This window comes from Lepisma saccharinum, chromosome 20 (genome assembly GCF_977018435.1).
Source record: "Lepisma saccharinum chromosome 20, izLepSacc3.1, whole genome shotgun sequence".
NCBI classification, from domain to species: domain Eukaryota; kingdom Metazoa; phylum Arthropoda; class Insecta; order Zygentoma; family Lepismatidae; genus Lepisma; species Lepisma saccharinum.
This window is the reverse complement of record NC_139248.1, coordinates 11,057,207-11,077,415: the sequence shown is the minus strand read 5'-3', so window position 1 is coordinate 11,077,415 and position 20,209 is coordinate 11,057,207. Positions and strand designations below refer to the sequence as shown.

Below are 20,209 nucleotides of genomic sequence, written 5' to 3'. Positions count from 1 at the left end.
AGGCTATATATCTACGTATAAAAATTCAATATGCTGACCAGGGCAGTAATTTAATTTTATTATAAAACAAACTAAACGTAACGTTTCAACCTTCTAGCAAGGTCTTTTTCAGACTCTGCACCGAGTACAAATGTAACAAGGTACAAAACAGGACATTATATATACACAAACATTACTCCCTCCAGACTATTAGAAAGTTGTTCTGGAACATTCTAGCAGGTGGCTTTTCCTTGTCAACTGTACTTTCACCTAAAAGGCTAAACATAATAACTTCCATATAGAATGTGGTTGGACTCTTTATCTCACGCTCTTTTTCCTTCATTCTTCTTCCTTCTTCTCTCCTCTTTCTCTCTTGTCCTTTCCACTCTAACACCTTCTTCCATTCTTTGTTTAACTTCAGTCCCCCATTCCAGTTCATTATGTCTTCTTCACCTTTCTTCTCTATTTCCTTGGCCTCCTTCCATTTTCTCACTAGTATTCTCTTCTCCCTTCCTAGGATTATATAAGTATATAAATCGTCCTGTTTTTGTATCTTGTTACATTTGTACTTGGTGCAGAGTCTGAAGAAGACCTTGCCATAAGGTTGAAACGTTACGTTTAGTTTATGTTTTATTATAAAATTAAATTTCTGCCTTGGTCAGCATATTGAATTTTTATATAATGCAAACAAGGCTTAATGGTGTTATAATATCTACGTAATATCAGCTGAATCCCTGCCATTAATTAAAATCTGAAGGTTCAGTTTATCCACGTTTTCTAACGTGCATCACCTCATAAAATATAATAATGTACCTGGATAGTTGGTAGTTAACCCTAGCATACCAGAGGGGGGGGGGGATTAAACCCACTACCTCCATTTTTAAAAATTTTTCAACTGAATTTTTTTTTATCAAAAATTGAAAAAAAATTACATTGTTCCCTAGGGTGTTCTGAATATTCTGTATTAGTTTTGTTCATAAAAAAAAACAAATGTATTGCATGCAAATAGGAGGCAAAATGTACTTAGGGAGCGTATAGGCGCCATCTTTAAAAGCGTGTTATTCTAGACACTCATTCCACCTCGACCGTGTACAATTGATTGGTAATGATGGTATTTTTTGTAATTATTATAATTAATAAACAATTTCCCCTCTATAAACAAAGAAGCATAAATAAAAAAAAATGTTTTTTGCGAGTTTTAGCAAATGGTAAAATATGGGTGTGACACTAATGTATAATTAGATATTATTTTTTATTTTTGATGGTAATTTTTGTAATCATTATAATAAATAAATAACTAAACATCTACAAACAAGAAGGCAATTAAATTAAATAAAATAAATAAATATCTCTAGAGCAAGGCCGCGCATAGAGGCAGAGAAGGAGGGCAATCGAGTGTGCACTCTGCTGCGAAGGCTCGTATCTGCACTCGCTTTCCCCCCACGCAATCCCATTCCCTCTCACGTGTCCATTTTTGGAGCAGTCTCGCGTCACTACTTGCTCCAGAGATAGCCGGGACAGAGTATAGATCCACGAATATGTTTTGGCAACACTGGTTTGTTTTGTAGGTTCCAAAATTTTATGGCAGTGGATGTCTAGAGAGAGAATGCTCAAGGAGAAAAGTTCGCATCCCGTGGTCATCCAGCATCCCCGCCCTTAATTATTCACCTCCCCTTCCGAAGGGGAAACTCTAAGCACTCTGATTAAAAGCATTAAGAGGGGGTTAATTAATAAGGACGGGCAGGAGACGTGAACCGGTGCACCTGGAGTCAGCCAGCCACGAAGTTTTTCCACCATCTTGGAAGTCCTTGGAGTGTGTTGCTTCCTCAGAAGACGGAAGCCTCGCTTCTCGTGGATCACGAAGCAGTTCGAAGAAGCCCCCGCCCCCCATTTTCCCCCTTGAGAACCTAATTGGTGTGGTCAGCCGAGGTAATTCCCCTGCAACCTGCTTCGATTTTGCGTTACGTGAGGTAGTTTCTTCTCGTTCGCTAAACGCATTTTCGATAAGGGGGGGGGGGCGCCCCCTTCTTCGACCCGAAGTACCTGAATGCATTGAGGGTTCAGAATGGGGCTCCAAATTGCGGTCAGGTCCGCGGAGAAGTTAATGCCACCTCCATTAGGACCACTTTCAGGGCCTCACTGAGTTTTTTCTTTCTTTTTTTTTTTGTGGAACTTCTCGTGTACTTGTTTCAGAGGCATTCTGTCAAAACATGGAAGACCAGACTGCACCGCAAATTCAGACATCTGCCACCAATTCAAGAGGAAGGTTGCGAGCGTCCCTGCAGAACATTCGCGCCTTAGTGGCTAACCATATCTCAGCAAATTTCAGGAGGAAGGAAGATGAAACTTCAGCCAATGCCCAAGTCTTCGTAAGAGCGTGACTAATTGCTTAGATGTAGTGTTAATTTCTACAGAACTTTTCTCATGACGAAGAGGTTCTTTTCAGTTTTGAACCACGTTGGTTCACTTACGTGAGGCATGATGGCAAATACCAGATATGGAGAGACATAATCGTCGCTTGCAAGGGAAGCTCTGAAGAAGATTCACAGCTTTCGAGAGCTAACGCCATTCTCATCTTCACTTATAAGATAAATTCTGGAGAAGATTTCGAACTCTCGAGATCTACAATTATTTCTCTTACAAGGGAAGCTCTGAAGAAGATTCACAGCTTTCGAGAGCTAACGCCATTCTCATCTTCACTTACAAGATAAGTTCTGGAAAAGATTGTTCTGAGGTTTCGAAATCTAAAATCGTTCATCTCTCCTTAGAAAGGAAGTTCTGAAGAAGACTAAAAACTTACCAAAGCTAACGAAATTCTGATTTTCACTTACAACAGTGGTTCTCAAACTTAATTCCCATACCCTTTAGGCGTAACCAACGTCTAATGTATCCCCATCATAGGTTTTCTCCGCATAGTGGGTTTGGGGGAATTTCTTGGCTGCCTGATCGTTGGGGCGTTTTTGATGTGTTGGAGGCGTGTATCTTCAATTGAACAAAATTATATTCGGGCTTATCTTTGTGGAAAGATGCTCAACAAATAAACATTAGAATCCTACGTTGATTATTTCATTGGGTGTTCCTACGTTTACAATTTTTATGATGATATAAAAATAAAAAGCTGAAACACATGCATGCTAAGAAGTACATAAAAAAAACAACTTTATAATTTCTATACAGGGTGATTGGTAATTCGACCTATTCCTGGAAAGGGGTAATACTAGAGCACATTTGCAACAAATTTGACCCTATGCACCGGAGGTCGGAAATCAATGGGTTTCGAGTTATTGCAGTTTGTAAATTTTCGTGACATATTCCGACTTGCGACCAGAAAACTACTAATTGTGAAAAAACTACTACACTCTGGGCACTTAATTGACACGTTGCTAACAGCTGACGAATGAGTGACTACTGGGAAAAAAATTCATGCCCAAAATTCCCATACACACAGAAAGAAAAAGTCATTGGAGCACACGTCATGAAGAAATTTTGAAATTATCGTTTAAATCGAAGAGGATTACTCAAACAAATGGTAACACACTTAGCGTAAAAATTACGGAAAAACTTCCTCGTTTCATAAGCTCTCCAAAAGATACAAATGTTGTCAACTGGCACACGGGTTGGGGGAAAAATCTGAGTAAAAAGAGGAGAAGGCGGATTGCGGACCCCCATCATCTGACAAGAATTCTGTGGACGGACGAATCCAAATTCGACCGCGATGGAATTACGAATTTTCATAATGCGTATTTTTGGTCCCCTAAGGGTCCTAACCCCAGAAAATCTAAAGAAAAGGCTCAACAGAGAAAATTCTCGCTAAATGGGAATCATTCACAATTACGTGATCGGCCATTCTATCTGCCACAAAAACTAAACGGCATTACCTACGAAAACTAAGGGAAGCATTGACGACGCTGCTGGAGGATGTGCCGCTCGCCACAAAAAGGGGTATGATTTACCAACATGATGGCTGCCCGAGGAGTCCGGATTTGACGCCATGCGACGTTTACATTTGGGGTCACATGAAAGAGTTAGTCTACAGTACACCAGTGGATTTCCAAGAAGAGTTGAGAGAGAGAATTGTGACAGCCGCCCAATACATAAGAGACAGAGTGTCAACGCGAGTGACTGTGTCTGAAGTACGCCGCAGGCTGTGTGCTTGCATACGTAACCGAGGGAGGCAATTTTAACAGGATTTGTAGTTTTTGTAACAGTTAATTCTGACAACCTGGAATCATGAGAATGGTAAATAACATTATTATTTCACTCATTTTCGTTCCTATATTTCTCACAACCGACAAACTTCTTTTCACTTTACAAAGAGGTCTACAACGCGCCTTCTCCGCTTTTTATTCAGATTTTTCCCCCAACCCGTGTGCCAGTTGACAACATTTGTATCTTTTTGGAGAGCTTATGAAACTAGAAAGTTTTTCCGTATTTTTTACGCTAATTGTGTTACCATTTGTTTGAGTAATCCTCTTCGATTTAAACGATAATTTCAAAATTTCTTCATGACGTGCGCTCCAATGACTGTTTCTTTCTGTGGGTATGGGAATTTTGGGCATGAATTTTTTTCCCAGTAGTCACTCATTCGTCAGCTGTTAGCAACGTGTCAATTAAGTGCCCAGAGTGTAGTAGTTTTTTCACAATTAGTAGTTTTCTGGTCGCAAGTCGGAATATGTCACGAAAATCTAGAAACTGCAATAGCTCGAAACCCATTGATTTCCGACGCCCGGTGCATAGGGTCAAATTTGTTGCAAATGTGCTCTAGTATTACCTCTTTCCAGGAATAGGTCGAATTACCAATTACCCTGTATATTGTTTCCAGAGTTGTTGAAAAAAATATAAAGAACAAAAATAAGTTTGTAAACAAACTGTCAAGCACAATTTTGGAGTTTTGATTGTAAACCCTCAGAGTTTCTAGTGAGAAGGATATGCCTGCATAGCCTGGTTGTGCACTTGAAACTTTCAAGGGGAGATTCGGCTCAAAGTTTAGTCTATTATAGGGTGGCAGAGCAGCCTATAGGCTTAACGTCGCCCGCTTAATAAATACATTTATCATCATCATCAATTTATTATTATTTCGAACGAGTATTTTTTTTGAAAACACGAAACAAAGATAGTATCAGTGACGAAATCAGCCTTATTTTCCTGTGGAATGTTAAAGCTATGAAATCTGAAACAATGAAGTCTGCTCTACAGACTTGCAGTAAAAATGTTGTCGTGTTTGTATTCTCGACATTCCTCTTCAGAAGGATACGCGTACCACAGTTTGAGAACCACTTACTTACAAGATATGTTCCAAAGAAGATTGTGCTGCTCCTTCACTTGCATGCAAAATGAAATAAAATATATTGATTCGTTAAAGTTCATGCGTGTTCTGCTGCAACGTACCTTAAAGCCTTCATATGCAATCTGATATTTTTGTAAAGAATGCAGATTAAATTTACACAACATGTAAATTTAGATATCGCTACGTGAGAAGATTTGACATTCATAAAATATCTTTTAAATTTCTGTCACTATCGCTTACATTTTCGACCTAAATACGCACGCGTGACAAGAGGAAGTGGGAGCAACATGACGTCAGCTGAGTGACTCGTATCGAACCTTCACTCTGATCCGGTAATCTCTGGAGCAAGTCCTCTGCGCAATTATTGACTCGAGATGGCTCGACCAATGAGCACGTGGAAGGGAAAGTGAGTTCATGGAGGGGAAGACGCGACAGCAGCGTGCACAGCTTTTCTATGCCCACTCGCTTTCTCCACTTCTCTGCGACATTGGTCCACAGTTTCCCGAGACAGTATGTACACGCACGGTTGCATCAACTAAATTTGAAGCATTTAATTTTCTGTGTGTATGTCACGACTTAAAAAGCATCTAATTTTGGAACATTGTCCTACTTCTTGCTTATGTGATCCGGTGCCACTTGAAACGAGTAACCATCTTGTTAAAGTAATTCAACTTTATGGAAGAAAGAGCGAACAGTTTTGCGAAAGAGCGACTCTCTCAGATGAAGAACTGCTTCAGAGTGATGAAAACAATGGGAACCGGGTTCGCATGTAGGACAGGAGCTTAATGTGGAGACGCACCAAAGCTGGAAACACATTTCAGAGAGTACAATCGCGCAACAAAACTTGGCTCTCTGCTCGCAGTAACAGAGTTTTGCTCTGTAATAGCTTGTTAGTCCCGAGTTCCCGAGGATCCATCCAATGTTCGCGAAATGAAAATTCCATCCTTGAGTTTCACTAAAAGCCGGCGGCGACATTGTTCGGGAACGACTCTCCAGGGCAGGGGACGGTCTCCGGAACAGAAGTGGGAGACGCTTCAGACAGAGAGAGAGAGAGAGAGATTGGAAGGGACCAGCAGATGGAGAAAAAGGAACGGACAGCATGAGAGAGATGGCAGGAGGGAAACGGAACAAAGGAGAGAAAGTAGAAATAGGAGAAGAGAAAGAGGAATGAGAGGGAGGATAGGAGAAAACGAAAGAAATGGAGATAAATTTGTAGATCGAAGAGTAATACACACACACACACACAGAAAGTTAATCACAAAGATAAAGTGAGATAGAAAGTGTTGCAGAAAAAGTTCTCTCTCTCTCTCTCTCTCTCTGTGTGTGTGTGTGTGTGTGTGTGTGTGTGTGTGTGTGCGTGTGTGTGCGTGTGCGTGTGCGTGTGCGTGTGCGTGTGTGTGTGTGAGAGAGAGAGAGAGAGAGAGAGAGAGACAGAGAGAGAGAGACAGAGAGAGAGAGACAGAGAGAGAGAGAGACAGAGAGAGAGAGACAGAGAGAGAGGGAGACAGAGACAGACAGAGAGAGAGACAGAGAGAGAGAGAGAGGGGGAGAGGGAGAGGGAGACAGAGAGACAGACAGAGAGACAGACAGAGAGAGAGATAGAGAGAGGAAGGTGCGGAGGGAGAAAGGTCAGGAAGGGAGGATAATAAATCAAGGGGAGACAGACAGAGAGAGGAGAAAAGAAAAACAAGAGGACAAAAATACATCGATGGATAAAGTGAGGCGCAAGGAGAATGTGAGGCAAAGTGTAGCGTGTGTGCGAGGGAGAGAAGGAGAAAGAACAGAAAGAGACAAGGGAAAGATATGAAAGCAAAAAAAGAGAGAAATGGGGAAGAGAAAGAGAGATAGAAGAGAAGAGAATAGAAGGGAAAGAGAAATGGAGAGAGAAACGTGCAGACAAAGGAGAACGAAAGGCAGAAAGGTATGGGAGAGGGAATGAGAAATTAATGATTTGATTTATTTTACTTCGCTTTTTGTGCCACTTCTGGCTAATTTGCGAAGATGGGGATGAGTGATGATATCATGAAATTGATGAATGGACACTCACAAATATCCATGCCCAGGCCAGTATTCGAACCCGGGACCCCTGGAGTTGTAGCGTGATGTTCTAACCACTCCGCCACAGGGGCGGCAAAGAGAAATGAATGACTAGAAGAGAAAAAGAAGAAACTGATAGAAAGAAAATTAGAATGTGAATATTGAGTGTGTTTAAGGTCTGTGAAAGAGAGAGAGGTAAGGGAACAGACAGACAGAAGAGACAGATAAAGATAGAGAAAAGGAAAAGATGCAGGGCAGAGAGAGAAGTTGAGGTGCAGACAGGAGAACAAAAGGAGGATAGAAATGGAAATAAAGGAAGAAAATAGATTAGGAGATTGAGAGAAAAGTATGGCACGAAGAGAATGTGAGAAAGAGTCTGTTTGAAAGAAACGTGCAGACAAAGAATGGAGAATGGTAGAAAGTATAAAAAGGATAGATAGGGAGAATACATTAAGGAAGACACAGAAAGAGAAAGAAGATAGAACGTGAAATAGGAAGTGCGTGTGTGCGAGTAAGAGAGAGGCACAGACAAAGAAAGAAAGAAAGAAAGAAAGAAAGAAAGAGAGAGAGAGAGAGAGAGAGAGAGAGAGAGAGAGAGAGAGAGAGAGAGAGGGAATGTGCACGCGAGGAAGATAGAAGAAAGAAGTAAGCAAAGGGAAGAGCAAGCGACGGTCCCCTGTCCAGTTCCTCGGCAATCCGGTCCCTGTACCCCAAGAGGACCACTGCCATTGCCTGATCAATCTTGATATCCCGGCCTCTTTCCGCGAGCAGACCGAGCCGCTCATGATTGGAAAACATATCCTCCGCTCACCGAAGAATAATTTGGCCTTCCAGGAAGCTGGAGTGTTATTGCACTCCGAGGAGCAGCAAATCCTCCCCTCCCTCAGTCTTTATCCTCCCCCTGTTGCCTGGACATGGGGAGGGCGTTCAAGTTAAGGGAAAAGACGAAGCATCAGATCTCTCTCGGTCTTTAGGAGGTTGTCCAGCTTGCGTAATGGATGTGACAAGTGGAGGGAACTTTATAGTCCCTCAGGATGCTGGATCTCTGCTCAGGGAATCTCTGGTTCAAGCCTCAGCTTTTTACTTTCCTTTTTTCCCCAGGATTCAGCGAAAGAGTTGAACTTGTATAAGTGGAAGCTTCCACAAACACACTACTCTCAGTGGATATCCATGCTGCGCTTACCTAGTTTCATACCTTTCGCAGTCTAGTAATTTGAGCTTGAGTTTTGGGTCCACTTACGCGCGCAGACTGGCTAATCGGGACTGGATCTAAAGTTTAGAGCGGGATCCGAATCACTGTGTACCTTCACCGGGTATCGAACTCGGGACTATGGATGGCCAGATCCGGATACTGGCGGATCCGGATAAGTTTGGCCATCCAACATGAGCGCTTCCATGTCCTCATTTTGACATTTGAGGGGGGTTTGCCCCTTAATTTTTTTTTTGCCGAAATAAAAACACGTATTTCTTCCTTTGGGCCCCTTTATACACCTGCCAAGTTTCATGGAAATCTGAGGGGACACTTAGATAACCTCCCTTGTTAGTCTTATACTGTATAACACTGCATATATTATAATATTTTATTTTAATTTTTAAAACTGTAACTAGAACAATTGTATTTTTGTATAACGTTTCTATCTTGTTAAATATGTTAAAGGTTTCATCCTGGAATGGAATGTATCACATTTATGTGTGTTTCCATTTCCAATACATTCGAATGAATACACAATTCGTTTCAATGGCATTTACAAAATCACCTCTGACATTTCGTGTTAAATCCGGAACTTTTGAACCCGGATCCAGATCCGAAACTTTAGAACCCGGATCCAGATCCGAAACTTTAGAACCCGGATCCAGATCCGAAACTTTAGAACCCGGATCCAGATCCGAAACTTTAGAACCCGGATCCAGATCCGAAACTTTAGAACCCGGATCCAGATCCGAAACTTTAGAACCCGGATCCAGATCCGAAACTTTAGAACCCGGATCCAGATCCGAAACTTTTGGATCCGGATCCAGATCCGAAACTTTTGGATCCGGATCCAGATCCGAAACTTTTGGATCCGGATCCAGATCCGAAACTTTTGGATCCGGATCCAGATCCGGAACTTTTGGATCCGGATCCGTTTGGCCATCCCTACTCGGGACCACTTGATTACAAGCCGACGACGTTAACCCTACGGCATCTGGGGGGCCATGCCAGTCTAGTAAAAGTTGTCTTCTTAGCGTAAGTGATTTCAGAGATGTGGGAAAGAGCTAGAGCACGGATTTTTAGGCACTAAACTACTGTCCAAATAGACAAGCAAAAAGGCACTAAATGTGGAAGAAGAGGCACAATAAGAGGCAAAGAAGGAGAAAAAGATGCAGGGAGAAAGTAGCGGAAAGAACAGAATAGAGAGAAGAAACAGGAAAAGAAAGAGGGAAATATGTACAGTAAAACCTGTCTATCCCGGAACATGATGGTTCCAAGTAAAATTTTCCGTCATAACAGTTTTCCTTCTTATACAGGGTTGACTTTAAATACAGTATAGAGCGCTGCAGGAAATAATGGGTAGACAGATTTACATTTCGCATTACTTATAATGTAGAGTACTAATGAATGTACGTACATGAATAAAAATGCGATAGAGTCGCAATAACCATAGCAGACATTACAATTATGTAACTACACAACATGCTGGTACACTTTTTACAGTATCGTAAGAACGTACTGTACGTACTTATGTATCTTTTCGAACCCGGGACCCCTGGCTTCGTAGCGCGATGTGCATAGAGGGAAAGAGAAAGATTGAAAGATGGAATAAGAGAGGTGAAGAAAGATTGAGATAAAAGTGAAGAAAAATGAAAGAAACAGAGAGATAACAAGAAAAATAGAAAGATGACGAAGGAACAGAGGAGAAATAGACAAAGAAAGGTGGAGAAACAGGGTAAGAGATGAAAGAAAGAAACGGAATCGTAACAGCTATGAGTATTGTAGCGCATTCTTTCATATCGACAATGTTACCGATAAGCGAGTGGCAACAGAGGCGTGTTCCACTTACAGTATTGCATTGTTTTCTTGCGAGCGAAAAAAATAAAGGAAGAAATTTCAATTTACAGAGAATAAAAACATCTCGTTGGTCTTCAAATGGTGTTCAGTTTCCGCGTTAAGGAAGTTTCCGCCTTAAGCAGGTCATTTTCAGGTATAAAATCGGTCCGTTATGGGGAATTTTTCCCCCCCGTATTTACAGGTTTCCTTCTTATAGAGCTTCCGGGATATGCAGTTTTTACTGTAAAAGCAAGAAAAAGTGTGTGTGTAAGAAAGAGAGCAGGGAGCGGACAGACAAGGGACTAGAGCCGCATTGTGTTACGAACTGTTGAAGCGTGCAAATAGCCACTTCTACTACACTCTGTCCCGGGAATCTCTGGAGCAAGCGAACTAAAACAAGTACAGTAAAACCTCGTTAATGCGGACTTACGGGGGGATAGGTCGACCGGCTTAATGAAAGTTTGGATTAACTGAAATAACCTTGAATGCGTTCCGGACCGTAAAGGACCAAGAAATGAATGATGATCCGGACCGGTAGGATGTAAATGTAAGCAAATTAGTAGATTACCACTGATCTGGACTGGATTGTGTCACTACAGGGATAAGTTCACCGCGATCCTCTTGGGAGTTGTAAAGAAAACACAGGCACACACACTGATGATAACGATAACTATGTATTATAATGTATATACACATAACACTTGATTACACTTCCCTGCACTCCTGTCTAGGGAAAACTGTTTACACGAGGTTTGCAGCTGGTGTTACAATAACACGCTACTAATGAAACGTAACCACGTTAGGCTTACGGTATCCATAATTGTCAGCGACGGTTTCCGGCTGTTGCCCGAGTGGCTTCTCCACACACGCTGAAAACTGCAGAGTGCAAAGATATGGTGGTAACAAGACACCGCGCTCAGAATGAATCAACCAATGGGAGTGCAGGTTTCTTAAAGTATTTGAGATAAAATATATAAAGAAAAAAATAATCGTGTTTAGTTTTAGAGATAAATCCCCAACAAACTTAAAAGAACAGTAGAAAGTGCATTAAAACTCTTTTTATAGCAACAGAACACGTTTATTATGGTGTATTTAAAGGGCATGGGCCTAAATACACTATACAGTACAATACAAAGTCTGCGGGAAACAGAATTTCATCAGTGGTTGACTGCCTTTTCTTTGGGAAGTTCTCTTGTTGGCTTCTAGCCACATTTAAAACCTTGCATTCTGCTTTTTTTTTTTTTTTAACCTTTTGCCTGTGAGGATTAAGCGAAGTCCGGCTTATCGGGGTCCGAATTAACGAGGTTTTACTGTATCTGCAAAAGTAGTGACTCGAGAGGGTTCGACCAACAAACGCGAGAGAGTGGAAGTGAAGTGAGTTTATCGAGAAATTTTCACACAGAAAGTACCCCTGAGGGACATTGGTGCATGTACATTATAAAATACATGTTGACATCGCATATACTAAATATATATCTATACATAAATTGGGCAGAATTTTTTTATAATAGTATAACATAATATAATAGTAAAATCATACAATGTGAAATTATTTCTTTAAGTACTGTAAAAGTACATTATATAGTGTATACAATCTAAATTTATTTTATAAAGTTATTTAATTCCCGAGATTCTTTAACTGAATATAATGTATACTCCCAAAACATTTTTTTCACCTTACTTTTAAAGACCGTGGTTCTTTCAAAATTTTTGTGACTATTGGTAACATTGTACACTATCTACCAAAAAGTAATTGGGCACGTGTACAAAATGGTTGTCTGGTGGTGCGAACCCTGTTAGAATCTCGTGGAGACACCTCTTGCTGCTATAACAGCAGCCACTCTGTCAGGCATGCTCTCGACTAGTTTGTGGAGGACGTCCATTGGAATGTGTCGCCATTCCTCTTGCAAGATCTCACTCAGTTGGACAATGGAATTTGACCGCATCTCCCGAGACCTCACCCGCCAGTCCAATGCCTCCCAAAGGTGTTCTATGGGATTGAGATGAGGACTCTGTGCAAGCCAGACCAATCGGTGAACATTGTCGTCGGCATACCACTGCATAGTAGCCTCCGAAACATGCCACCTAACATTGTCATCCTGGAAGTAACAGGGGTTCATTCCGTAAAAACGCCACAAGTTTGGGAGCATTTCATTGTCTAGCATTGTACAGTATGCCTGTGAGTTCATTGTGCCACGAACAACCAGCAGTGGTCCCACTAAATGATACTAAATGATTCAAATTAGATACTAAATTAACCACCATCATAGGTGCCCAATTACTTTTTGGTAGATAGTGTATAACTGGATGCCTGTGTAAAAAGGTCCTCTTTGGTATGCAGTGAGCACATGGTGGTGATATCGCGGTTGCAGCTACCAGCTGTTTGCAGCAGCGCGCACTGCTTTCTCCTTTCATTCGCTCTCTCCCCTTCTCTACAGTTATGCGTGGCCTTGCTCCAGATTCCCGAGAAAGGGTGTACGTGGTGTGTTTCACAAGTCGCGTAATCGTAAATTGAATTGATTATAGTATGAAAATTGTGACACATTGGTATCTGGTTTTCTGTAATGTGTATCCCCGTGTATTGAAATACTGTTAATACTCTTGTTTGTAAGTTAATTCCATACAAGAAATTATATAAATTAATTAATGGCTCAAGTCAAAGGCTATTTTCCCCAAAAGTACCAATTTCGAGGGAGAAAGTGAGCTAAAATGATGACAGGGTCTTAACTCAAAGCTCTGTGAATGCTGTTACTCCAATCTGTGGTTTCCGACCAATGATAGTCACGCGCAACTTCTAATGGATATGGGAATAGCGATTTTATGGGCAAAGCGACAATCAGAAGCTTAGTTGGCAACACTAGCAGGCCGCCAGAACCTTGCCACTAAACGCAGTCAACCTGTGTCCAAGTTAGAACTGAACTTACAGTCGCATGGAAAATCATGTATGATTGATTGAGAGAATTTTTGGTTGAATCTGGCTACCCTTGTTCCACTTTCCCATGCTTCATTTTCTAGCGAGACGTCTTGCTGAGCAGCATCTAGAGGTGTTGCCAGGAACTAAATTTACAGGCGAAAGAAAACATTTAGGGATTTTTTTTTTTTAGAAATACGCAAAACATACCACGCTACCAATAGTTTTAATGATTGATTTATTTTATTTTACTTCACGTTTCTGTCACTTTTGCCTAATTGCAAAGATGATGATGAATGGTGATAACTAGGGGGCCCGGGACTTTATGTCCTATAAAACTGTAAAATATGTGTGTAATTATGTCATATAAATTGGAAAATATGTCATGAAAAATTACAAATATGCCAGAAAAATGCAGAAATATTCCCAGTAAAGCCAAAAATATGCACAACAGTACTCTCGAATTTCTCGCATACCCGATAGAGTAGAGTAGGTGCTGTAATGTACCGAATGTTAATTTAACTTTTGACTGATATTTTGTGAAAAGCGAAAAAGGCAAAGAAATGAGAACGAAACTTCTTTCCTTCCCGTGCAACAATGAGAGAGAACATTTTGCCTCAATAATGTTTGCATGGTTATCAATTGTCGGCGGGATAAAAAAAGTGGGGGTATTTTTGTTCTGTACTAAGAAAAGACGGCACCTTTCTTCCTCCGTAATTTCCATATCCAGCCATCGACAATATGAACTATCCGTTGTGCTAAAGAAACGAAGAAAGAAAATGAAATAACCGATTATGTGTGAGATAATTACGAAATTATACAGAAATATGTCTTATTACAACAAAATTGAAGAAATATGTTCTAAAAATGTGCTTTGTCAAGTTCGTCTATTTCGGCTGATTTTCATCAGATATGTAAAGATATCACCCCAATAATAGATCCGAAGCCAAATGAAAAATATGTTATAACAAAGTCCCGGGCCCTAGTGAAAGATAAAATTGATGAAGGTAGAATCACAAACACACATGGACAGGACACAAGTCACGTAGAGGATTTTACTGGGGATGGGTCCAGGCGCCAGAGCCTCGCTAGTCTGTAAAATGCGGTCCAGGGTGTACAACGTGGAAGAGGTTGACATTTGGGTGTCTATGTAAAGGGTCACCCCTCACCAATAACTTTGGCAATGGTAGTCAAACGAGCATTGAAGAGAAAAGGCCAGTCTGGGTTATCACTAGTATGTTTGAATGAAGAAGACCAAACTAGGAATTCCCTAGATACTTACTTCGATCTAGAAACCGGAAGGTGCCCATGAAACCAGTGCTGTTCCCTGGCCGCCTGTCGGTGTGGAGCTCCAACACCAAGTAGTTCGCAGAGCTGTAGTGAACGTGGGGGATGTCGTTGAGACTCCCGCAGAAAACATTGGACCACGGAGTGTATTCGTTGACCTCTGCCCTCTCGAGGTGAAGAAACATCTTCAGGAAGTCGCCATGGGAACACCTGCGAAGAAGTAACGACAAAGAAATTAGTTTTATAAAAACTCGCTTATTATTTATTGCAACACAAGCCTTGAAATACAACATTTAAATTGTAGTGATTGCAGATACTGGTGTCCCGACGGAACGTACCAGCGTCAAAACGTGCCACCGAGATAAACACCTACCTTCAAGATATTTACTCCGCGACAAAGCGTACCACTTCAAGGAAAACGCTTGAACTTAAAATCAAAAGAGAATAATGTGGTTAGTGGCCCGTCGAGTGATCACGTTTGTGGAGTCCCGAATGATGCTCAGTTAGATGTCAAGAAGCATATGCAAGAGGCGAAGAAAAGGGTTCGAGAGGAAGATACGCCAATTACCAAGATTTACAACGATACTCTAGGCAACCTACACGACAAAGGTTAGGTTAGGTTAGAACTGACAACTAAAGAATCGATAAAAGACGAAAAGATAAAACAGAAGTGGACGACAGCTTAACCACAGCTGATTTTAAACACTCCAAAATAGCTATATATGCATTATATAGTAATTTGCCAGTCCAAAGCGTGGATAAAGTGTGATGGAAATCGGCAAACCCATCAAGTGATGAATGGGATACGGAGCGGCGATCCTCCGCCTCCACTCGCCACTCACTTTTGGTACCCTCTCACTCAGTTCTTCTTTGTTGATCTTATCTGAGTGTGGTATCCGTATCCCGGAATAGGATATAAGGATTAACTTGGTAAGTGGAGATGTCAGAAGCTACGTAAGAGAGAAGAGGCAAGTGCTCTGGGTCTTGGTACCTAAGATATAAACCAAGACGTTTTTGAAAAATTGATATTGTGAAATTGAGTAGCTCCAAACAATAAGCAAGATATGAAATATAAAGATACAAATAACATAGAAATAATATAATGAATATATAAGAATACAATATAAGAATGAGAATAAGATATTAGAGGAATCCTTAGATCCCATAAATAAGAATAATAATGGCACTTGATGAGGAATCCTCAGATCCGAAGAAATGTAGATATTCATAAGAGTTATATTGAAGAGACATCCCCGAAGAATAGGGAGTTCTCAAGCCTCCTCTTCTGCCTTCAATCTTCTACTCGCGGTCCTCAACTGGTAGACAGCATCTGGATACTGAAAATATATATAGTGGTTTCAGTGGTACGTTTTGTCGCTGGTACATTTTGTCGGTGGTACGTTTGGTCGCGTATTCGCAGATACTATGACTAAGAGTAGAAAGGGTGGAAACAAGGAATGGCTACAATATCTGGATAACGGATATTTCGGACATCCAGAGAGGACAGCTTTCAAGAAGGATTTGCAACCAAATCGCACAGTGACGAATAAAATAATATGTGGATAGCCCGTAAAACGGATAAACTGTCCGGATAATGCTCACACTCTGATATTTCATACAATTCGAATATCAGAACAATCCGGATATCAGAATATCCGATATACTGGCTAATTACTAACAGATGTAATTACAGTCTAACGATAAATTAGCATTTTTGAAAAAGAAATGGGATTTTATATAAAAATATATTATCTGGTCTCCAAATTCAACGTAAAGCAAACGTTTTTATAAAGATTAAATATGTATTTCCATTGTTATTATTCTTGAGTGTGAAGTCCACTTTATGTACAGATAGGCTAAGCGAGACTGGACCTACAGTTTAAAGTGGGATCCGAACCTCCATGCGCCTCCACCGGGTATCGAAACCCCTTGATTACAAGGCGACGACATTACCACTACGCCATCGGGGAGGCTTCTGTTTCCATTATTGTACGATAACAATTATTGTAAAAAAGAAATATTCCCTTCAGAATAATAGTTATGAGACAAAATGTAATTACCTTAAGGTGTTTACATTGGTATATGTGTAGTATGTCTCCACATTTGAATAGGTAGGAAGTTCTTCATTATTGTATGTTTTATTTATTTTACTTTCACGTAGGTTAGGTTAGGAGTGTTCATTGAACACTGCAAATCAGAAAAGTGACATGACTTAGAAAAGTTATCACCAGTGAACACTCCTAACCTAACCTTACCTAAGTGAAAATAAGATAAAGAAAATATACAAAGGATCAGTCCTTCCGATTTTCGTATGTCGAGAATGTGGATACATACTGCCGTGATCAAATGTGGAGACATACTACATCTATACCGTTTACATTTCTGTAATAAAAGAACTCATATATTACTCCAAAGTTTTTATTTGCAGTGCATCTGAATGCATTTTTACAAGGTTCATTCAATAAATAACCGGAATTTTTTTTTGTACAGAATTTATTATTAGAATGGAATACAACACATGATTATTATTCAACGTAGTACCCCTCAAGTTCAATGCACCTCCGCCAGCGCTCGACATGCCTCCCAATTCCACGTGAAAATAATTATTTTGGGCGTGTGCGTAACCAGTCATGCACTGCTGCCTGGACTTCATCATCATCCTCGAACCTTGAGCCAATACGTAAGAGCGTCTTAAGTGGGCCAAAAATGTACCCAACTTTCATCTCCCGTGACAATATGGTGAAGAAATGTCTCCCCTTCAGCCTCGTACTGTCGCAAAAGCTCCCAGCACACATCCATGCGCCTTTCTTTCATTTCTGGTGTCAAATGTTTTGGAACCAACCTCGCACACACTTTCTTGAACATCAGTACGTCATGAACAATATGGTGGGCTGATCCGACACTAACATTTATCTCTGATGCAATTTCACTCACCGTAATAAGCCTGTTTTCCCGTATCAACTCGTCAACTCTCGCAATGTTGTTCTCCGTGACTGCAGAGACAGAGCGTCCTGGACGTGGCGAATCTTGAACAGTTGTTACACCCTGTTTGAACTTCTCTGCCCACTCGTACACTTGTGTTCGACTCAAGCAGCTTCCACCATATTGTACTGCCATCTGACTGTGAATTTCGATTGGTTTCAACCCTTCAGCTAACAGAAATCTAATGACACTTCGCTGCTCCAAGTTGGTGCAAACCTGCAAGGGTGCCGCCATCTTGTTTCACTGATTACCAGCACCCCGTTCGCGAGGCAGGCGTGCCAGGCCCACCTGTTAATAGTTCTAGGACGCCACCACAAAATAACAAAGAAACACTAAACATGGTCGTATTTTCGATTTTTTATACAACTTTTCCGGTTATTTATTGAATCCCTGTATTATCTTCTATTGTTTTCTCCACTTCTTCTCTGTGCCATGTTGACTCAGTAATGTTTTGTATTTACATGGTCAGGTCATAGATAATGCTTCCGGGAATGATTCGAACTAATTTTCCTCGTGGTGGCACATAGTGGTTCGGATTCCACCTTAAACTGTAAGTCCAGTCCCGATTAGCCTTACTGTGCATAAATTTGAATTTGAAACACCAAATCAATCGAACTCATTTTAGTGTTTTATGTCGTATTTTTTGTATTGTGTATTATTTTTTTTAACAAAATGATATTTTCCTCAGCAGACTTTGCTATGTGTTTGATTTTCACTGAAAAGTCATCTTGTATTCGCCAAAATGCAGTAACAAAATAAATGCGATCAAGGGAACAAAAATACTGACTACTGACCAATTTTTAAATAAAATGACAAATTACAGATCAGAAAGACCTGACTTTTACTGATCAATTTCAGCCCCTGACATTTCAACGTTACTTGACAATTGCAATTACTCACAGATTACTTATCAAAATGAATGAGTGGTTGATTTGAAATAAAATTTAGTTGCCTCAACACTAACACCTCCTTAAAAGCGCAAGCTGTAAAGAGGCACTCAGCGTAAGAACAAGGCACAGACGATTATACTGGCCGTTGGCTCAGTCGCCAGAGCCTCGTTAGCCTACAACATTGCCGTTACCTGTGTGCTACATGGAAGCGAGGTTGACTTTTGGAGTTCTTCCCAAAAGCTCACCCGTTTCATCCCACTTATCAAAATGAGTTCACAACTTCAATGTGATTAGTGGTAGATAGTAAAAAGACAAGCAAACAAAAGAAGAACTGCAATTTAATATTCATATTTGAACTCCCTCTAGAATTTCCATCCAAAAAGGAAACGCACATATGTGAAAGTGAAACCATTCCTTCCAAAGGTTAGCAACAATTGAATTTCCAACGTGAAAATGAATAAATAAATTCGTGTCGTTTCTCACTCTGTAGAAACGCGCCTGACATTTGTTTGTTGAGAGGCGCCGAGTTACGTGTCCCTGTGCATTACTCTCCATCGATCGGTTGCACGGAAGGTCTGAAACAAACACCAGGGGTCGTTCTGTGTATCCTGCGTCTGGCTAAGAACAAACCGCCTGCCTGCAAAAACAAAAAAACTCGCTGCTGGAAATGCACAAACAAACCAGCCCAATCTAAAACGTCTGCTTGATCATGTTATCATTCCCAGTGAAGATGCTAGAGAAAAGATACGTTGAGAGGGAAAGTATACAGTGAACACGAGAGAAAGGGGTGATAGAGAAAAGAGAGGTAGTGAGAAACAAGAATCACATTGTGAGAAAAAGGAGCATAGAAGGGTGAAGGGGAAGTGAGAAGTAAAACAGTGCGGGTAAGCAATGAAAAATATAGAAAGAGATATATAATCAGAAACGAAAACACAGAGAGAAAGAAACAGGCTGAAAAAAGAGAAAGAAACAGAGGCTGCGTTTGAGAACAGAGATAGAGAGAAAAACAGGCTATGTGAGGGAAAGAGAAAGAAAAAGTAATAAATAAAGATATTGAGAGGCTGTGTGAAAACAGAGGGAGAAAGAGAAGAAAGAGAGAGAGAGAGAGAGAGAGAGAGAGAGAGAGAGAGACAGAGAGACAGAGAGACACTTTGTGAGGAAAGAGAAAAGAGAAAGAAAAATATGTAAAGAGAGGCTATGTGTGAGAAAAGAGAGAAAGAGAAAGTAAGAGAAAGAGAGGCTGTGAGAGAAGAGAGAAAGCAAGGAATTAAGAGAAAGAGGGTGTACATGAGAAAAGAGAGGGGGAGAGAACGAGAGAGAGAGAGAGAGAGAGAGAGGGAGGGAGGGAGAGAACGAGAGAGAAAAAGAGGGAGACAGAGAGCCAGAGAGATAAAGAGAGAGAGAGAGCCAGAGAGAGCCAGAGAGATAAAGAGAGAGAGAGCCAGAGAGAGCCAGAGGGAGACAGAGAGAGCCAGAGGGAGACAGAGAGAGACAGAGAGACACATAGAGGGAGAGAGACACAGAGGGAGATAGATAGAGAGAAAGAGAGTGAGTAAGATGGAGAGAAGCAAAAGATAAAATGTGAAAATGAAAAGAGTGAAAAAGACATCCAGAAAAATGAAATATCAAATATAAATTATCTTAAAAATTGATTCACATTATTAAAACAGATTCATATAATTATTAAGTAGAATTAAATATTTACTTCTAAACATAAATAGTTATTTCTATTAAGTTGTATTGTAAATTATAAAACATAATTTTAAACTCCTTATTGTATAGTTTCCCAGCATTGACTTTTTAAATCT

At 40.6% G+C, this 20,209-nt stretch overlaps 1 protein-coding gene across 1 annotated transcript in view; it reads right to left on the bottom strand.

Annotated features, from left to right (window-relative positions):
• Positions 1-20,209, bottom strand: part of LOC146003812 (suppressor of lurcher protein 1-like) — a 475,712-nt gene that overhangs the window by 77,147 nt on the left and 378,356 nt on the right. Inside the window, exon 6 of the mRNA XM_083142232.1 lies at positions 14,525-14,739. Within this exon, the coding sequence (XP_082998358.1) occupies positions 14,525-14,739 (215 nt within the window). The remainder of the gene's footprint in view (positions 1-14,524; positions 14,740-20,209) is intronic.